The sequence below is a fragment of the Epinephelus fuscoguttatus genome, linkage group LG10 (assembly GCF_011397635.1).
Source record: "Epinephelus fuscoguttatus linkage group LG10, E.fuscoguttatus.final_Chr_v1".
NCBI lineage: Eukaryota > Metazoa > Chordata > Actinopteri > Perciformes > Serranidae > Epinephelus > Epinephelus fuscoguttatus.
Window position 1 is genome coordinate 8,461,964 of NC_064761.1, and position 18,355 is coordinate 8,480,318.

At 42.3% G+C, this 18,355-nt stretch overlaps 1 protein-coding gene across 1 annotated transcript; it reads right to left on the reverse strand.

The window, feature by feature from the left end:
• Window positions 1-287: 287 nt before the first annotated feature.
• On the reverse strand, window positions 288-3,207 carry LOC125895339 (insulin-like growth factor-binding protein 1). The gene is made up of 4 exons (XM_049587091.1): window positions 2,479-3,207; window positions 2,161-2,333; window positions 1,700-1,828; window positions 288-1,447 (listed from the first exon to the last, which is right to left on the reverse strand). The coding sequence occupies exons 1-4, from the start codon at window positions 2,858-2,860 to the stop codon at window positions 1,337-1,339; spliced, it is 795 nt and encodes a 264-aa protein (XP_049443048.1). The 5' UTR covers window positions 2,861-3,207; the 3' UTR covers window positions 288-1,336.
• Between the last annotated feature and the right edge of the window lie 15,148 nt (window positions 3,208-18,355).

Consider the following 18,355-nt stretch of genomic DNA (forward strand, 5'->3'; position numbering starts at 1 on the left):
TGTGCCCGACCAAGGCAAACAGAGAGCGGGTCAAAAGGCAGCGCGAAGCTGCATGTCCCCACGAGCCGCCTAAAGTTAGACAAGGACCTCCACTTTAGATCACCGTGATAACACTGCACACAAACACACCCAATATAGAAAGACGCGGTGCAGGAGTTGCATCTACACACAGGCTTTCATAATCACGTCCAGATGAAGCTGTTATGATTCTTGTGTTTTGCCACCTATGGATGTTTGTGCACAAAGTAAACCTGCTTGAGGTGAAAGGGAGGCCAGGACCACATAGCTGAGATTAATGTTTTTATTAAATATATCACCTTTTTTTCTTCTTACATTACATCTCAATTACAAAAGTATACATACACACATGTGAGCAGTTGGTCACTTTGGAATAGACTCACATAAACAATAATTCTCCCTCCAACAGCAGCACGTAGATAGAGCAGAGGCGTTGCACGTCATGGTTCACGGTGGGACTCGCTCTTTGTGGTCATGTGTTCTTGGTCAGAGAGAACAGCAACATGTAAAGTAAAATAGCAAGTCTTTTTTTTGACAGATACATCAACACATGTGACAGTAGACACATAAATATTGGAGGTAGGTAAATGTAGAAATACCCGTCTGAGAGGCGCCTGTTATCTGTAACCCCATGGAACCATGGGAAATGTTTTCTGAGTACTGTGTAAGGATTCCCGACTGAGAGTTTTGCATTCACTGACAAAAGCTGATCATGTGTCACATCAGGAAAAAAAGGACAGTAACCAAAAAAAGACATAAGAATGGCAACAATATAAAAAAGGAATCATAAAAACAACATTTAGAAATACTTCTAAATGACATTTGGTCACTCAGTGCTTTTGTTCTTGCTTGGTTTGTCACAAACCAAACCTCCAGACAACTCCTTTAAGGGTAGAGCGAGCTCAACTCAGCAGTGGAGTTACTCAGGGCCAAGATACATATGTACACTTTATACATCCATAAAAAATAATAATATAATAACAATAAGGCAAAAAATTATATAAATACTTAAAAAATAATTACAAATAACATAAAATGAAATAAACTTGAAATAAATAAGGCTGAAGAGTAGAAGTAAATGCATCAATATTAAAATTGTTTCAGAAAAACAAAAATAGATATTTTTCTCTTTGGGACGGGTGTTTTGAAGAGGAGGGAGGGGTGTGGGGTGGTTGGGCCCCAGAGGCCCTGCAATGACAGTGTACCTGAATAAAACACCACCATGGACAAGATCAATAAATAAACAGCTATCAAAAAGGAAAAAAAATCAGTGGCTTGCTTCTTCTTTTTGTGAGAACTGCATCAGTGGTTGATCTCTTTAAGGGCACTCGGCATCTGCAGGCAAGTCGGTCGAACCTAAAATCTTCTTGCCGTTCCAGAAGCTCACACACCAGCATCGACCCCTCTGTCCGTCTAGAGAAGATTCACACTGCAGGGAGAACAGATAAAGTTTTTTTTATTATTATGAAACTGCTTTTATTTTCATTCCATATGTCATGCACACATGTACGGTCATGCAGCACTGACTGTGTGACATCACACACCAATGAAACACTGCAGAACAAATCCCTGCCTGCAACATACATTTGACCTCATCTTGGCTCACACATACACACAACTTGGTGAGAGTCTTTCATGAATCCTACACACACTCAGGACACATTTTGCTGAAGATACCAACCTGTTTGGGTTTATAAAGCCCGTGTTTGTCACAGTTGGGGAGGTAGAATCTGGTTAATTTGTCTCCTAATTTCTGCTGGGATTTGGCAATCTTGTCCAAGGCCCTCTGCAGCTCCACGTGACAGGGCCCCTGTGGAGAGGAAACAGGTGAGAGAAGGGTTAACTGAGCTCTGTGCTTGCACGGTGCCAACACACAGAAATAATAATCAACATTGCTTTTTATCAGCAAGCACGTGGGCTGACATCAAAACTTGTAATAACAAGCATCCCCATTCTCTCTCTCTCTCTCTCTCTCTCTCTCTCTCTCTCTCTCTACATCCTCTTCTCAAACAGCACACGAGCTCCCCCTTGTGGTGCACGTGTCCTCTCCCCCTAAACCTCCCCAAAAACTTTTACTAACATATCACACGGGGGATTTCACAGAATTCCCACATTGATGCCAGTACAGCATTTGGGTCTCACCTGTTCCGTCAGTTTCTTGCGGATGGCGACGAGTTTGGCTTTCATGCTCTCCTGAGCGTCGGCTGCAGCCCGTGTCGGGTCGTAGGGCTTACTGTGGCCGGCGAGGTAGTGGCTGGAGCCGGGGTCCGAGACGATGGCTGTGTTCTCCATCTCAGCCTCTGGCTCTCCCTGATCTGGAGAAAGAAAATGAATGAACGTGAAGCGGGACTGACTGAATGTAACTGTCTTTAGATCTGTCATGTGTTTGGAGGATTTTAAGAATGAGGATTTGCTGGATGTGGTGGAGCACATGTATAAATGTGGAGGTGATGGGCCTACCTTGTGTCTGGGGCTCGGGGGTCGGCTCGGGCGCAGTGCTCGCCGTGCACAGGGCTTGTCCCCGGGTGAGGGAGTGCAGCGGTCGGGGGTCGCCGGGTCTCGGAGTGCACCTCAGTCCGGAGCCACACGGCGCCGTGTAGATCCCGCACAGCTCATCAGCCTTCAGGGCGCAGGCGAGGCAGCATCCACAGCCGGGTTCCCGCAACACCTCGGCGCATCCGGGCGCCACCGCTGGACACTGGCTCAGCTTCTCCGGAGAACACTGGGCGCATCGGATCGGCTCTGGTCCCACCACCGGAGACCCCAGCGTCCCTGTGGCCAGCACGGAGCACACCGCTGCGACCACGACGTGCTTCAAATATAATCCACCCATGGCCAGCATAGTGAGCTGGATACTAAATACAGGCTATAAAATGTAGAGCAAGGTAGAGAGGATTATCAAAGGCAGAAGCCAGATTCCCACGGTTCTTGCTCAGTTGTGTCTTTCGTTTGATTTTGGGAAAATGTCTAACTGTGCGCTGCGCGCAGCCGTATTTATAGCCGGGTGCTCTGTGAGTGTTTGACGCATCGGCGTTATGAATGATTTCTGAAAAGAAGGTGTGATGATACGATAGGCTCTGATTGGCTCGCGTATGTCCGGTCAGGCAGCTCATTTCAATACAACAAGCACGTCAATATTTATTTTGGAATAGGCGGTCCCTGCACGTATCGCCGATGAGTGACGACACTAGTGTTTGATGTTGCAAACAAGGACCCCCCTCTTCTCACCCGGGTGCTACACTAAACTACTTTGCCCCACACTGCCAGCTACAGTAACAGCAGAGGCAGCGACTCTCTCTCTGCTTGCCTCCATGAGTTGAGATGAGAATAAGTCCACACAGCATCACTGGAGCTGATTTAATCGATTTCAGAGGTGAACCGGCTCCTTCATTGTTTTCTGTGCTGACACAAATGAGCTTCCCTCTTTAGGAACAACGTTGTCTATTCATGACGGTTTTCTCCATTCATTGTCCTTCCCGGACTCCTTACACAACTTTTTGGAAAACTAATAATGAGCGCAAATTACGCACGCCCACGCCGCGTGCAGAGAGCGTGGGCCCGCTGAGAGCGAACCAGCGGCCCCCAGTTTGACTTGAGGAAGCATCCGTACTTTGCAGAGGGATCATAAAAACAAACTTTCAGAAATAGCTGCGCAAATGAGGTTCACCGTTTACGCCACCGAGTGAAGGGCTCGGGGCTCTCTCTGTGGGATGTGATCCCTCTGTGTCCCTCGCGCGCGCACACTGAAGCCGGCTTTGGGCTCAGTCCAGGAGATGTCCCGTTGTAATTACCCGTTTCCTGGGTTAATTATAGAACACAGCTTTGAATGGGGGCTGAGCTGACATGAGCACAGACACGTCCCTCTGCCTCGCCACTCTCCGGGGGCTTTGATGGTCCCACGCAGGACAACATGCAACATGCACGTTTTCGCGGCTTGCTGCAAAGCATTTGGCGTCCTGTCACTGCTGACCCCAGGCGGGTATGTGACAATGTTCCCTTCATTTGCAAAAGGACTCAAAAAAGACTCTGTGAACTCTTATCTCAGTGCATTCCACTTTTCTCATTTCCATCCCTCCACTTATCTCCACTTGCATTTTAAACAATGACCTCGACTATTTCTGATGCAATGGGCCGCAGTGTGATCGGCTCCATGCAATATCGTTATAGTATTGCATCATCTGTCAACTAGTGTTAACAGTCACTCTCACGTGATGCTCAGATTTGTATTCCTCAAAGCCCCGAGCTAAATAAAGCTTATAGTGTAATCTGATGTGGCGTGAGAGCATTCCCCCTATGCCCCTTAAGGCATGCTGGCATCTCCATATGTGTGTTAAGGTGTATGCAGTCTAGTTACACAACAATAGTGCAGGTTGTGCAGTTACTAAAAGTGGTATAGAGTAAATAAGTATATTTATTTGAGTAGGCTATAGGCACTTGCTTAACTTGAGAATTCTCATTTTCGACCATTTTCGAGGCCTTCTTCTATTCCACTATAACTCAGAGGGAAAGAGAGGCCGAACCCTTCACATTCATCTTAGTTACTTTGTAGATTCTGATTTTCATTTAAAAGACCTGATCGCTTAATAAAATATGATACATTACTATTGACTTGATGTGTCTTATAAGGTGATTAAAATAACCTCCACCCCAAAGACAACAGCAAAAGAGGGCTTTAGGATGTGGAAGGCGTGCTCATTTTTGCAGGTCTTGGGCTACGTTGCATAAATATGTTATTTTATGGAGTCTATCTTTGGGGTATTTCTCATTCAATGTTTTAATGTGATCTCAGATTGTTAAGGTTAATTCTTCCATGTCCAACATTTGTTCTATCCTTAATAGCCTTGATTTAGTTTTGATGGATTTAACTGTTTCCATGTCCTTGTCACCCATCACACACAATACATTAAAGAAATGCATGTCACCTGATTTGATCTGTCCTCATAAATTAATACCCAAAATGGGTGTTATTACAGTTTCAGAGGTTCTTTCATGCACTTTAGGTTTTTTTCAACCTCCTCCCAAAAAGGTATCGATATTGGACATGTAAAGAAAGTGTGTGTACTCGTTCCCCTCATCCTCTCCAGCAGCTAATCCCTGTTCAGAGGGAACACTTCTCTTATAGGGTGTAATGAAATATCTTGTGCTCACTTTCCAAGCTAATTCCCTCCAGTATTTTGATTCTGAAGTCTGAAAGTTTCCACTTATGGAGTCTTTCCAGTCTTCTGCTGATATGTTCATTTCTAATTCTGTTTCTCTTTTACTTTGTTATCTAAGATGGTGAGCTTTTGCAATATTTTATAAATATTTAGATATTTATTATTATATTGATATTTTATATAGATTTTCTTTGGCTTTAATTCCATTTTGAATCATGAATTTTACTAGAAATATATATCTGTCTCCAAATTTTTTATCGTATCATACTGTGGTAACTTTCTACCATTGAACTCTGTAAGGGGCTAGTCTGCATAATGAGTACTTTCTTTTTATTTTTTAGCAAATGACTGTTATCAAGTAAAAGTAAAGTAGAAATGCTTAAGTAAGGTAAAAGGTCCTTACATTTTTACATTTTTATTTTGTGCATAATTTTACTCACATTTCCCCAAAACTTAATCTGGTGTATTCTCCACTGAAATGTAGAATGAAGCTGTTTGGGTGTGAACAAAGTTTTTCTGCACGGCACAAGTTTGTAATGTCTGTAATGACAGTTGAGTTGAAGGGTTTTATTTAGTCCAGTCTATAAATAATTCATGTGATGGATGCACATATGCAGTCAAGACAGCATGTCCCTACAGGATGTCCCAGTGTTTGTTTTTTTCTCACTCTCACTGAACAGGAAGTCCTAAAGTGCATAACTGAACAGGCGTAAGAGGAGTAGGAGGAGTAAGAGGTACTTGTATTTCAATTAAATACTATTTAATTTAATGACTAACACTCTGACAGTATCCCAGATCTTTTACTTATAAGTAAAAGTAGCAAAAATACAGTGTAATAACTAATAGCTCGCTGTCAGATTAATACAAAGTATGTTTTTTTCCTCCTAAATATTGTCAAGTAGAAGCAAGTAACCATAAAATGGGAATATTTAATTTAAGTACAAGTACCTTTAAATTTTCATTGTTACTTTACACCACTGTGCTCTGTAGCATCCAAGTCTGCATCCTTTTATGTATAAAACTTTGAAAGCATGAGTTTTATCTTCAAAGGAGTATTTTTACATTGTGATGCAGCTACTTTTCTTAAAGGGACAGTTCACCCAGTTCACAAAATCAAAAATACATATTTTCCTCTTATCTGTTGTGCTATTTATCAGTCTAGATTATTTTGCTGTGAGCTGCTGAGTGTTGGAAATAACAGTGGCCTTCTCTCTAATATAATGGAACTAGATGGCACTAAAAAAAGCACCAAAAAAACAGACAAAGTCAACAGCAATGTCTCTCTCCAGAGACCATGGCCTGGTTACTCAAGATAATCCACAGGCCTTGTTGTGAGCAGTTTCATGCAAGAACTATTTTCTTTCTACCGAACTGCACCCAACAACAGCATTACTGTGCAGGAAGGAAGTGTACATCTACAGCTAGCTCACCTAGCACCACTGAGCTAGTTAGCATTACAGCTCAGCCGAGGAGGATGCTATTTATGTTTACATTTTCCGATGTCATGAGCACGAGCCTCTTGTGCATGAGTAGAGGCATGCCTCCCTCTGCACAGTGATAGAGTTGGTGGGTGTAGTTTAAAAGAAAGGAAATAGTTCCTACATGAAACTGCTCACAACAAGGTCTGTGGATTATCTTGAGTAACTGTGTCATGATTTCTGGAAAGAGACATTACAGTACTGTGTGGTTTTTCAAATGTATTTCTTGGTGATTTGAGCACCACAAGCTGAGTGCCATCTAGTTCCATTACACTGGAGAGAAGGCAGACATCTCTACGAACGATATCTCCAACACTCAGCAACTAACACCTAAACATTCTAGACTGATAAACAGCACTACAGGTAAGAGAAAAAATGTGTATTTTTGATTTGGGCATGAACTGTCCCCTTTAAGTAAAGAACCAAAATACTTGTTCTACCACTAATTTATCTGCTTAAATCGTGGACTGTCACTGAAGTGTTAAGTTTAATTTCACAGCTATCAGTGACAGGTTTCCTGATGTATATGTGGTATAACATGCAGTGTATTTGACTCAGTCTGTCCTCAGCTGAACTGTGATTTGAGGATGCACTCTGTGTCCTTGTGAGGAAATGTGGACTCTGTGACCGCTGGGAGCTGAAATGCGGATTTGGCGCTGCATGGCAGGACATTTATTCTCATTTCACCCATATGTTCAGCTCTACTTTTTATAGACCACGCTCCTTAACTCTAAAATGAGTTTTTAAAGGCCTTCACTCCTGTGAAAAGCCGGTCTGTCTGTGATATCTTATGATATGGCCTCATATGGCTGACTGGCTGATTATGTAAAGCACAGCACTGGATCGTCTGTGTGTGTGTAATTAGCAGGTTGATGTAAAGACAGACAGACATGAGGGATTAAAACATGAAGTACTCTTGGAAAAGCCACATGTGGTAGCTGACAGGTTTTTTTTGTGCTGTCAGATCAGTGCAGCAGAGTGGTCAAACAGAACAGAGTTATCTCAGGTCAGGGACAGACCCACTTTTTCAAAAACACATGTACACAGCAGGATCCATTCGAGCCCCAAGACCCTGACAGCAAAACCACAAAGCCCTTGTGTGGCTGCTGCAGGGTTTGTGTTTGGGAGAGTGAAGATAAGGGGGGGCGGGGGGGTGTTCCATCTCTTTCAGATGTCACATGATGGAGATCAAACGGTGAACGAACGTCCCAAGACTGGAATGTTTACCTTTGACAAGAGCGCTGGGAAAAACAGTCTTGTTGTCTCAGAAGCTGCTCACACCCACACACACACATGCACACGCACATACATACACACTCTCCAGGTTCTAGTTATGATGATTTAAACCTTGCCCTTTGGTGGGCGTCGAAAGAGGGGTATCTACGACAGATGAGCTCAGAAAAACAGAGTTGTTTGAAATCACACCTACAGAAAGAATGCACACCTGTGTGAATACTACGCAGGCCGACACCCAGAGGCAATCTGAGGTTAACGTATACATATGTACCTCCGTCACTCCTCAGGAGAGGTTCAACTTGTATTACACCTGACTAAACGCAGTCAGGTGTAATACTAAAGAGGTTATTAAACAAGTGTTAGAGCTGGTAACAGAGACAACAGAAGGAGAGGAGGACATAAACACAAACAATTAGACACCACAGGAACAGTTCAGGGAGTTGAAGTGAACATATGGAAGCTTACAGGCAGGCAGGTACAGGTTCCCAGGTCAAGGTGTCAGGTTCAGGTTCAGGTACAGGAACTTGTTCCCAGTGGCGCACTCAGACAGTCTGAGAGGCAGGGGTGGAAAAAAATAAAAGGGGCATCACTGGGCAGAGAGTTTTCTAGCATGTGGGGCAGCCTACATGGCACTGCAGCATGTTTTCTCAATTTAAAGGCATCCTGGAGGGCACTTTATCATGTTTTATCTACCAAGAGGGCACCCCCCCCCGCCTTAACATAACCCTACCCCTACTGCCCCGAGTCTACCAGTGCAGGTTCCAGGGTTAAGGATGCAGGTTGGTTGGTGGCTTGAAAGCAAAGGTCTGAAACAACAATGACAGTCTCACTGGAGGAAATGGGCTGGTATATGTACTCACAGACTAATAAAATAAGGACAGGTGTGCAAGTGAGAGATCAGTTGATGGGAATGGCAGGAAAGGAGGGTTATTCCAGGGCAGGGAGTGGCTGGATGTGTGTGTCAGGTGACTGAAACAGGTGGAAAATTGTCAGGGCATCTGGTGGACAAGTAGACAATTGCAATGAAGGGGCCTTGGGAGAGGGCTACGCCGAAAAAGTGCACAGATCAAACAAAATATATTTTCCATCTCACCTCTACATTAAACTGCAGAGTGGAATCGAATCACTAACTTTAACTAACAGCACTAGCAGTGATGACAGAACGTAATTTCTGTGACAGACCAGTCCTACAAGTTGTTATTCCTACCCTAACAGACATTTGTTAGGGGGAATGGGGAAATGCATGAATTTCATGTTACATTCAGGGGCCCACATAAAATGTTTTTTATTAGGGCTGCACTTTGGGAAACTATGCAATAGTAAGTCTTTAGGTCAGCAGTTATTAGAGCTGCAGACGTGGGACTTGGACTTCAGTCAGACTGCTGTGAGACTTGACTTGTATGAGATTTGTTGTCCTGAAGATTTGACTTTGCCTGAGACTTAGGAGCACAATCATTACAGTGCTATCCACACATCGTAGAAAATATAGTTATTTTAAATTAAAAATGTTCATGTTTTCGTACCAAATTAATTTTAAAGGTACTTCATGGAGTTTGTGACCACTAGCAGCATTACAGACCAGTGCTTTTTATAAGTGAGTCCCAGTTTTGTATCATGCACACGCACAAAGATGCACATACACAATTCACATCTTACCATTGGTTTCCAGCCCAGTCACCAGAAGAAAATGTTAAACAATTCTGCAAACCATGTAGACGTTACATTAGTACATAACATGGGTATCATATCAATGTTTTTAAAGTGATGTAATGTGTTAGCTGACTTTGTCATCTGGAAGGTAGAGGGGGTGGTGGATGGAGTGTCATGTCGGCAAGACGCCTGCTAAGCTGCAGACCACTGTCAAGACCAACAAACAACAAAAAACAGTTGTGTTTTAGCGAGTCATCACTGTGTTTCAAGCTACTTTTTAGCCACCAAATCTGGTTGCTTTTTAAGTGACCTGTTGCTGTAGCAATAAGTAAACAAAGACAGTGAAGAAGAGAACTGCTAGCAAGTTAACATGAGTGTAAATAATGCACAAATAAAGGCTCAGAGGTTTCTCACTTCATAAGCCATCAGGTCAGCAGTTAAATTCATTTGTATTTGGTAATTAGTTGAATGGTCTTTGGTCTGAATGATTGAATGGTCCATTAAAGGGATGTTACTGATGTCAGTGATCTATAAAGCATTAGAACATTTGTTTTTATAAAGTCTAAATGATCAGGTGTTACAAGGTTGGCATCATAAGATTTATAATTGAGTAAAAGCCCCTGATAGGACAGGTTTATGGGTTATTAAGGAAAAGCAAGGATTTGTTGGGCAACTTGGCCAAAAATGTGTAATAGCCTATTTCAGGATTTAATTTAAATCGCAAAACTTGTATATGATTGTGTAGAGATCATGCAGAAGAGACATGAATATTTAAAGCTGTTGTACTGGTGCCGATGGGAACTCTGGTCTCTGTGAGTGAGCTAGTGTTGTCTCCGGTCCCAGGACACGTCAGTGGCGTGGTCTAGTTAACCAGTGTCCTCTCCCAGGGCTGAGAATCAGCAGCCAGGAATGTGATGCGAGTGGGCACAATGACGCTAATCCCCAGCAAAGTTGTTCTTTTTCTTCTCTCCTCCTTCTCACAAGATTTCCTTAATCGGATAATCCATGTCTTATTAAACAGGCAACGCAGATCATAGATCGAGGTCTGGGAGAAAAACACTGAAACAGAGCCGGGGTCATTCATGGTGGAGGAGTCTCGGGACGCTCTCACTGCTTTAATATGGTGAATGGGGAAATGGATTTATTCGTTCGACCCCAGCGTCTTGGCATGTTGTGCGATGGTTCACATGTGTGTGTGTGTGTGCCTGTTTGTTTTGGTGTGTTTTCAAATAAGTGTATATGTTTGTGAGCTTGTGATTGTACACTTGTGTGTGGGAAACCCAGGAAATCTAGGCTCCCATGCGCCAGCATCCATTGTGTTTAGTTTCCTCCTCTCTCTCTCTCTCTCTCTCTGAGTGTGTATGTGTGTGTGTGAGTGTTTAGCTGCAGTGCTTCCCTCTCGTTGTGGCTCTAATGAGAAGTAGGAGGAAGTCCGAGCCAGTGGATTGCACTTGGCAAAGTTAACTGGAAACAATCTCGTGAATGGGTCAGGGGAGCTGTGTTGGTAGGATTTAACATTATTATGTCCCCATGCAAGAAAATGGAGTTTTCCATCCAAACTCAATGTTACTTTACTCTCCCTCCCTTTCCTTCCATCAGATCTGTGTCTGAAGATCCTTTCCCCATTTACAATAGAACAGTCTGTCCACACATCAAAGGATTCTCCACAGTAAATAAAGACTGAGAGATCATATACAGTGAGGAAGAGCTACAGTCGCCACTCTTTGTAATGTTGACTGGATTGACTCTCTTTGGCTCCGCTTCACTTCACTTTCAACTTCATTGTCCCCAAGAGGGACAGATAATTGTGGAGCATGGAATTACAGCACAGTGTATGCAGGAGGAGTGTGTTTTTGTACTGAAGAGAACATTTTTCACAGATCATAACAAGCACATAATGAGCTTCAGATGAATGTTTTGAGCCCCCATAAAGGTAAAAAAAAAAAGTCTTCTGCAGTTCAGTCAGTTCATGCAAATTACAAAAAGACTTATTTTTCCTCACATCTAATGGCAGCCTGTTCTCACTTCCAACTCATCAAATACAGCAGCTTGGTCGGTGGTCCTACGCTTTAAACTATGATGCTGTACATGGCGGGAGCAAAGGAGCAAATCAAATGATGTAATATGAGAAAGCAACAAAGTCAGCATAGGGAGGAATGGCTGAGTTAGTTAAAGAAACACAGGACTTTTACACAGGAGACTGCTGTTCATATCCTCTGTGAAACCAAAAGTCAACTTTGAGATATTTTAACTTATGTATAAGTAGCAAACATAGTTAAAACCCAACCCATGATCTTTTCGTAAACCTCAACAAGTAGTTTTGTTGCCTAAACCTTATCAAACTGCAACAGTTTCACACCGTATTGGTGACATTATTCTTATTTAGCTGTTTCCTGTGAGGGTGAACATAGAAATTCATTTTGAAAAGGCACTGTATGCATGCTGGTGCTGAATCTGATGTGCAAAACTGACACGTGCAAAGCTGACATTAGCGGGGTACATAGAGTGTTCTAGTTTGAGGTGTAGGGCTGCTGACCAAGCTGCCATGTCTGACGAGTTAGGAGTGGGAACATGTTGCTAATGATGTCTAGCTGTGCAGATGGTTTCAGTTTTATCTTCTAAAATTGGGAATTTCCGATGCCTTCGGAAATATTATTTGTACATCAAAACTCTTCTGCAAATGACATCCGGCCAAGACAGCATCATAAAAGGTTGCAGACAAACTAATACAAAACAATACAAAATCTGGCAGCACACTAAACAATAATGAAACCAGACAGCAATATCAGGACTGCCAAGAAAGCCAAGAATGGAAGTTAATAAAAAAGAGTTTTACCCTAAAAAAATATGGTCTTTACTAGCAACGTCAATGTCGAGACAGCTGGTATTCTTTTCACCTTGTCAGTCCATTTGTGTGTGTGTGCGTGCGTGTGTGTGTGTGTCTGTGTGTGTTTGCCATCATGGCAGAATCTGGCCCTCCTGACGCCAGTTTTGCCAATGTCAAGATGCAGTCACAAAACTTTACAGGTGTGCATTTGAGATCAAAATGAAGGCCAAGTTGAAAGATGGATGTGGTCCAACCAAGTGCACTGGAAGTATGGGGTGAAGAAGCAGGGAAAGAGCCATTGCCTCCACCACACCCAGCACTTCATGCCCCTGCCCCACATTTGTTTTCAATTCTTTTTGCAGACTGTTGTATCTGTTCTTTAGAGACAAAAGACAACAGATATGCATCTTGTGATATGAGATGATAATTGTAAGAAGAACTCTGAATTAAGTTTGTTGCTGAATAAATTTTGCAGATTTATTCATGTGCAACAAATCACAGTGGCTAGCCTTTTGCTTCTTAGCTTCAGAAGAGAAACATACATCAGTATCAGTGTCTTATGTTCAACATCTTGCTTATAGTCCTCCTCCACCCAAAAATGTTTTTCTTCTTTTAATGTCCCCTAAAAAGATTGACCTTGACTATACTGACTTGCATCTGTGTAGATTTTGTCACTAGAGAGGTGTTTTCACATTCATCTCCTGAAGGGGGCAATGTCTGGGCACTCCCCTAAAATCTAAGATTCAAACATATGCCGAGCTAGATTAGGTATGTCATGAATATGAAGGCCAATCGCTATCTAACACAGGAAACACATACTGACAGAGGGAAAGATTTTGAAACAACACCAGCAAAAGAAACCTGAAACCTCTGGCGCAGAGCGGACTTGTCAGTACAGAGCGCAGAGTTAACATTAGCATAGTGAAAGTTTGGACAGCAAAAATGGAGTGTGCAGTTTTTGGGATGTGAAGCAGAGCCTTAGCTTCCTTCCACTATCTACTAAAACCCCATTCAAATAAAGATGCTAACTACACTCACCATTCTGATACATCTGCTAGACATTAAAGCTATAGTGCGTAACTTCTGCCGCCTCCCAGCAGATAAAGCGTTATTACAACAAATAAGCCGGCACTTCCATGTACACAGAGTAACACTGTACACAGAGTAACACTCGCCACACACCGTACACAGAGTAACACCAGTAGCCACACACCGTGTACACAAAGTAACACTCGCTTCACACCATGTACACAGAGTAACACTCGCTTCACACCGTGTACACAATGCTACACAATGTGCCGAACACCAGGCTGCTAACATTACATTACGTTCATAGCACCATTTCCAAGAAAACAATAAAGTACTAGGTCCAGTACATGTAACAGCAACACATACTACTCATAATATAATTATAAACCAAGTCACTTACTTATCCAACAGCAGCAAGGCAACATCCATGTCTGCTGTAGTGTAAGATTTAACCACTAATCAGGTAAATGTTTCATTTTGCATAAGTTGATTAAGGTTGGAGTTCATGTAACCATGTTTTATGTATCCATGTATTCATATATTGAAAACACACACATACCATACCATGTATTGCCTGGAAGTGTAATAGTAGACAGTAGTGGTAGGCCGTGATACACCATTGGGGCATGTCTGGGCATGTCCGGACATGTCCAGACATGAACTGTCTGAACAAGGGCAAAAAGGCCTGCCACTAGAGGGGGAAGGACTAAGACACAGCAGAAATTCTACGATAAAAGAGCGAGCGCAAACAAAGAAATTTCAGTCTTGCTCCAGAGCTTGACTCATTGGGCACATTAAACTCAGTTGCATCTGATTCTACGTGTCTCCAGTGATTTTTTTACCTCTGAGTATTTGAGTTTTTGATATCTAATGGAAGACAAAGAAAGTCCGTTTGAGAGGAGAAGAGCGAGGTCGCGAGCTAACTGGCCCAGCTCCCGACCATTTGAATTATTTTTCTACACTGCCCTCAGCCCAATTTCTTCCTTCAGGGCTCTCCACCGAGGAAAAGCGACGCCAATACAAATCCTAGTTTGCCTTCTCCGTTGGTCACTTTCCTTCTTTGCTAATAGACCTTCAGCCGAACGTCCAGGCTTTATCTTTGTGGTAGGATCCACTTCTGAACCGTGTCTCAGCCACTTCTTTGTTGCTTTCTCTTTCAACCTGCGCTCTACCTCTTGCTATGAGACTCGTCCTCCCCCTCCCTTCTTGTTGTGAGGAAGCATTTCCTGTGCGCCAGTGCGGGAATGTCGCCGGTTGACACGCATACTAAAAATGATATATATTGAAAAATACCGCGAGATGTTAGAGGAGCCGATCGGCTTAATCAGCATTGTGTCATCTCCTCTAGTAGTGGCTTGGGTGAAACGGACATTTACGGACACGTAGAAGTTACGCACTACAGCTTTAATTTTGATGCGCAGCAGACTCCTTATCTGAGTCTGGGTCTGACTCAACATATATGGCTGAATTTCACCAATGTTTCCAAAAACTCTAAAGTTAGCCATTTTGATGTGCACTGCTCTTTCACCGGTCAACTGTCATGGGTTTATACCCAAGTAGTGCTGTGTCTACAGTGGATATAGTGGAAAGCGAAAGCAAAACCTACTGCAAGCAGCAATGGTGGGTAGATTTTTTTTTTTAAATTATTATTACTTTTTATTTGAGGAAAACCATGTTAAACAAAAATGTTAATCATAGCATCAGAGTATTTTTACATACTTTAACATGTGTCTGGAGGGGGGACATTAGAGGAGAGATGTCTTGCATTAGAGAGAATCACATGGCCTTTGTTTTGTCTGCATTCAATAAAGCTTGAGCTGAGATTGCAAAATATTAAAGACAGACTGCAGTTTATAAAGTGCATCTGTAAGAGAAGGAGGTGAACATTTGTTTTTTAAAATGTTTAAATACTTTGAGTATATTCTATTGTATATGAATGGTGGCAGATATGTATCTATATCTATCTGTGTTATGAGATGCCAGCAGGACTAACAGGGAAAAATATGTCTTTATGTAATTGTAACAATGGGATGTCCCACATCTGTCAAAGTATTGTTCTTCAGATCAGATCTGTTTTTCACAGGGTTTATCAGTTTACCTCAGGTCACCTTGATCAGGGGTTATTTAACATTTTCTGCGTGTTTTGAGGTGTTTTCTCTCAGTACGTCACATTCCATCTGCGTGGACGTTCAGAAGAGACCAAACATGCAGGAGCTGAAGCCAGAGGTTAGTAAGGGTCACTGCTGTTCTTACACAACATGGAGTTCATTGACCATGTGTGTATCTGTGCTGATGTGCTAACAGGGAAAACACAGCGTACAAGACAGAGAATAACACTCCTGCGCTGGGGAAATCCTTGATGAAAAACAATCTTGTGAGAGGATGTTTTTTCTTGACTAATCAGAAAAGAGCAGTTTGTGTTTTTGCTTTTGATGGAGACCTCTTGGAGACATTCTGTTTTTTGCTTTCGCAGAAACTCTGTTTTGATCCAGAATTTCCTGGAAGAACATTTTTAGAGCTGTACATTAAAAGCATATGAGCACTTAATCCCTGCATATGGGCTTGATCAAACCTAATATGCAGTCCTTCAGAATGAATCATGTGCTTTAACCCAAAACTGTAATCTGTGACTGACAGTATGGCCTTGGGAAATGAAAAGTAGAGCAAATAGTCTGTGCGCCTGAACTCGCTGCTGGTGTTGGATGATCCAGAATACTGGCCCTGAGACTCTTGGACTTGCAACACGAAAAATCTCCATGATTTGACAAACAGACCAAGATTTCAAAGTTAAATGTTAATAGAATATTATGGAATGTTTTCCTATAAAAAAATGTATAGACTCATACAGAAGTTATCCCTCTTTATCAACACTTTGGTGCATTTGTCTGCCCTCTGCCTGTCACGACAGCTGCTATTGTTTCCACATTGAGTCTATGTGTGTGTGTGTGTGTGTGTGTGTGTGTGTGTGTGTGTCATCATGGCAAAATGTGGTCCTGGTGACACCAATTAGTGCAGCTGCTACCACAGAAGCTGTTTTGAGTATTTTGCCAGGTATGTCTGTTTGTCTGTCTCTGGACAGAGTCTGCCAATGCAGTTGTTGCAACCGTGTAAAATGCAGTCACAAAACTTTACAGGTGTGTACTTTAGATCAAAATGAAGGCCGAGCTTGGATGCAGTGCAAGCAAGGGGGCTGTAAGTAGAGAAGTAGAGATCGTCAGGTATGTTTTTTTCAGGTCTGATTGCAATGTCAATTATTAGTGATCAAAGAGACTGATAACCTATATTTGGAACTGAAAATCATTTGCTGTAAAAATTTAAATCTTAGTGTCAAAATTTAGAATACTCCACAAGTCCATTACAAAACTTTGTTCAAATGTCTTTAAGCATCCAATGTTTAATAAAATAGTGTAAAAGAAAACTTTTTAATATCATCTTAAAATTAAGTGTACTGAGTACAGTCACCTTTGATTACGTCAACTAACACACCTAAACACATATAATTGCAGCAACATTAAACAAAGGTGCAAAATTCAGGCCCATTGTAACTCACCTGGTTCAGACAAAACAACTGTCTTTTGCTAGACAGGTTTTCCTCAGGAATATAACATGCAAATGATATTAGCATAAGCGAATGATATTTTATATTGCATGAATTAGCTTAGTTTTTCTAACAGTGACAAACAAGATGCTGACTCATATGAACGGGTCCATCCCAGGTTGAATGGCATTGGTAAGTCTGTGTCACATATTTCTGGTGTATGAAATGTCTGTATTGTCAGTGATCAACTGTGTTCGTAGTTTATAAACTATGATAAACTCATCACATATATTGCCACATCCAGGCGCTGTCTCACTCCCGCTTCCTCTCCTTGCAGTTTTCATACTTGTAAAACTGAAGATTCATCCAGTAACAATCAACAGACTAACTGCAGAATGTTACCAGCAGGAACACCAGATGATTTTGCAGTTTCATCATATGAGACTGTGATGTTTAACAACTTTAGGAGTATCTGCCGCCTTACATTTGACAGACAGCTCCGCTTGCTGATTGAATTTGTTTTAAGTCATAGATCACTGTATCACAGCTGGAGTGATCCCACTGCAAAATGGTCTCTGGTTGTTTATGCTTTTGTAAATTTGAATGGAAGTTTGTGTGCAGAGCCATTAAAACATTACCAAATCATTTATTAACCACTGATAAAGCTATTAATTACATCGTATTAACCCTCTATAATGGTTGTCTACCAAAAACTCCTTTCTTCTTCTTTCTTATTGTTAATAACCTCATGACCCATCTGATTTATCTTCAGACACATTTAAGGGGTCTTGGCCATCAGTTTAGGAGCCACTGATCCAGGGGACCAGGGCTTCTTTATTTTCATGGCGAGAAAGTCTTCAGTTTGTACCAAATGTTTGATGCTGAGCTGCAAGTTTACCTCGTGTTTGACGTCACTCACACAAAAAAATGCACCCACTTAACATGGATACAAACAGAGATATACAAACATGCACGCAAGTCTACAAAGTTACACACACACACTTAGGCACTGGGGGTGTGTTTTCCCTCCCACGCTCTAGTGTCCAGATTCCAGCAGGGTTTACAGTAAGGGATGTTATGACACACGGGGTCATTGGGTAAGCAGTGCGAGGGAGGGATGGGGGCAGTAAAACTATTGTTAACCCTGCAGAGTGTCCTGCTCGGCTGTGTCACTGCTCCGATCTCCCCTCAGCAGCTCCTGACTCGGGCTGCTGATAGACGGCCATTCTGCTGCACCACAGATGTAAAAAGGCCCATTTCCGCTCGCTTATCTGAGTGTGTGAGTGTTTACGTTGGCACTCCAGAGTCGAGCCTGTTTGATGCTATCAGAGAGTGCAGCAGGTGGTAAACACACACGCAAACACACTGGCCTTTAATTTCTGGGGTTATCAACATAAAGTGGAGTATTGACGTCCTCTGTAGT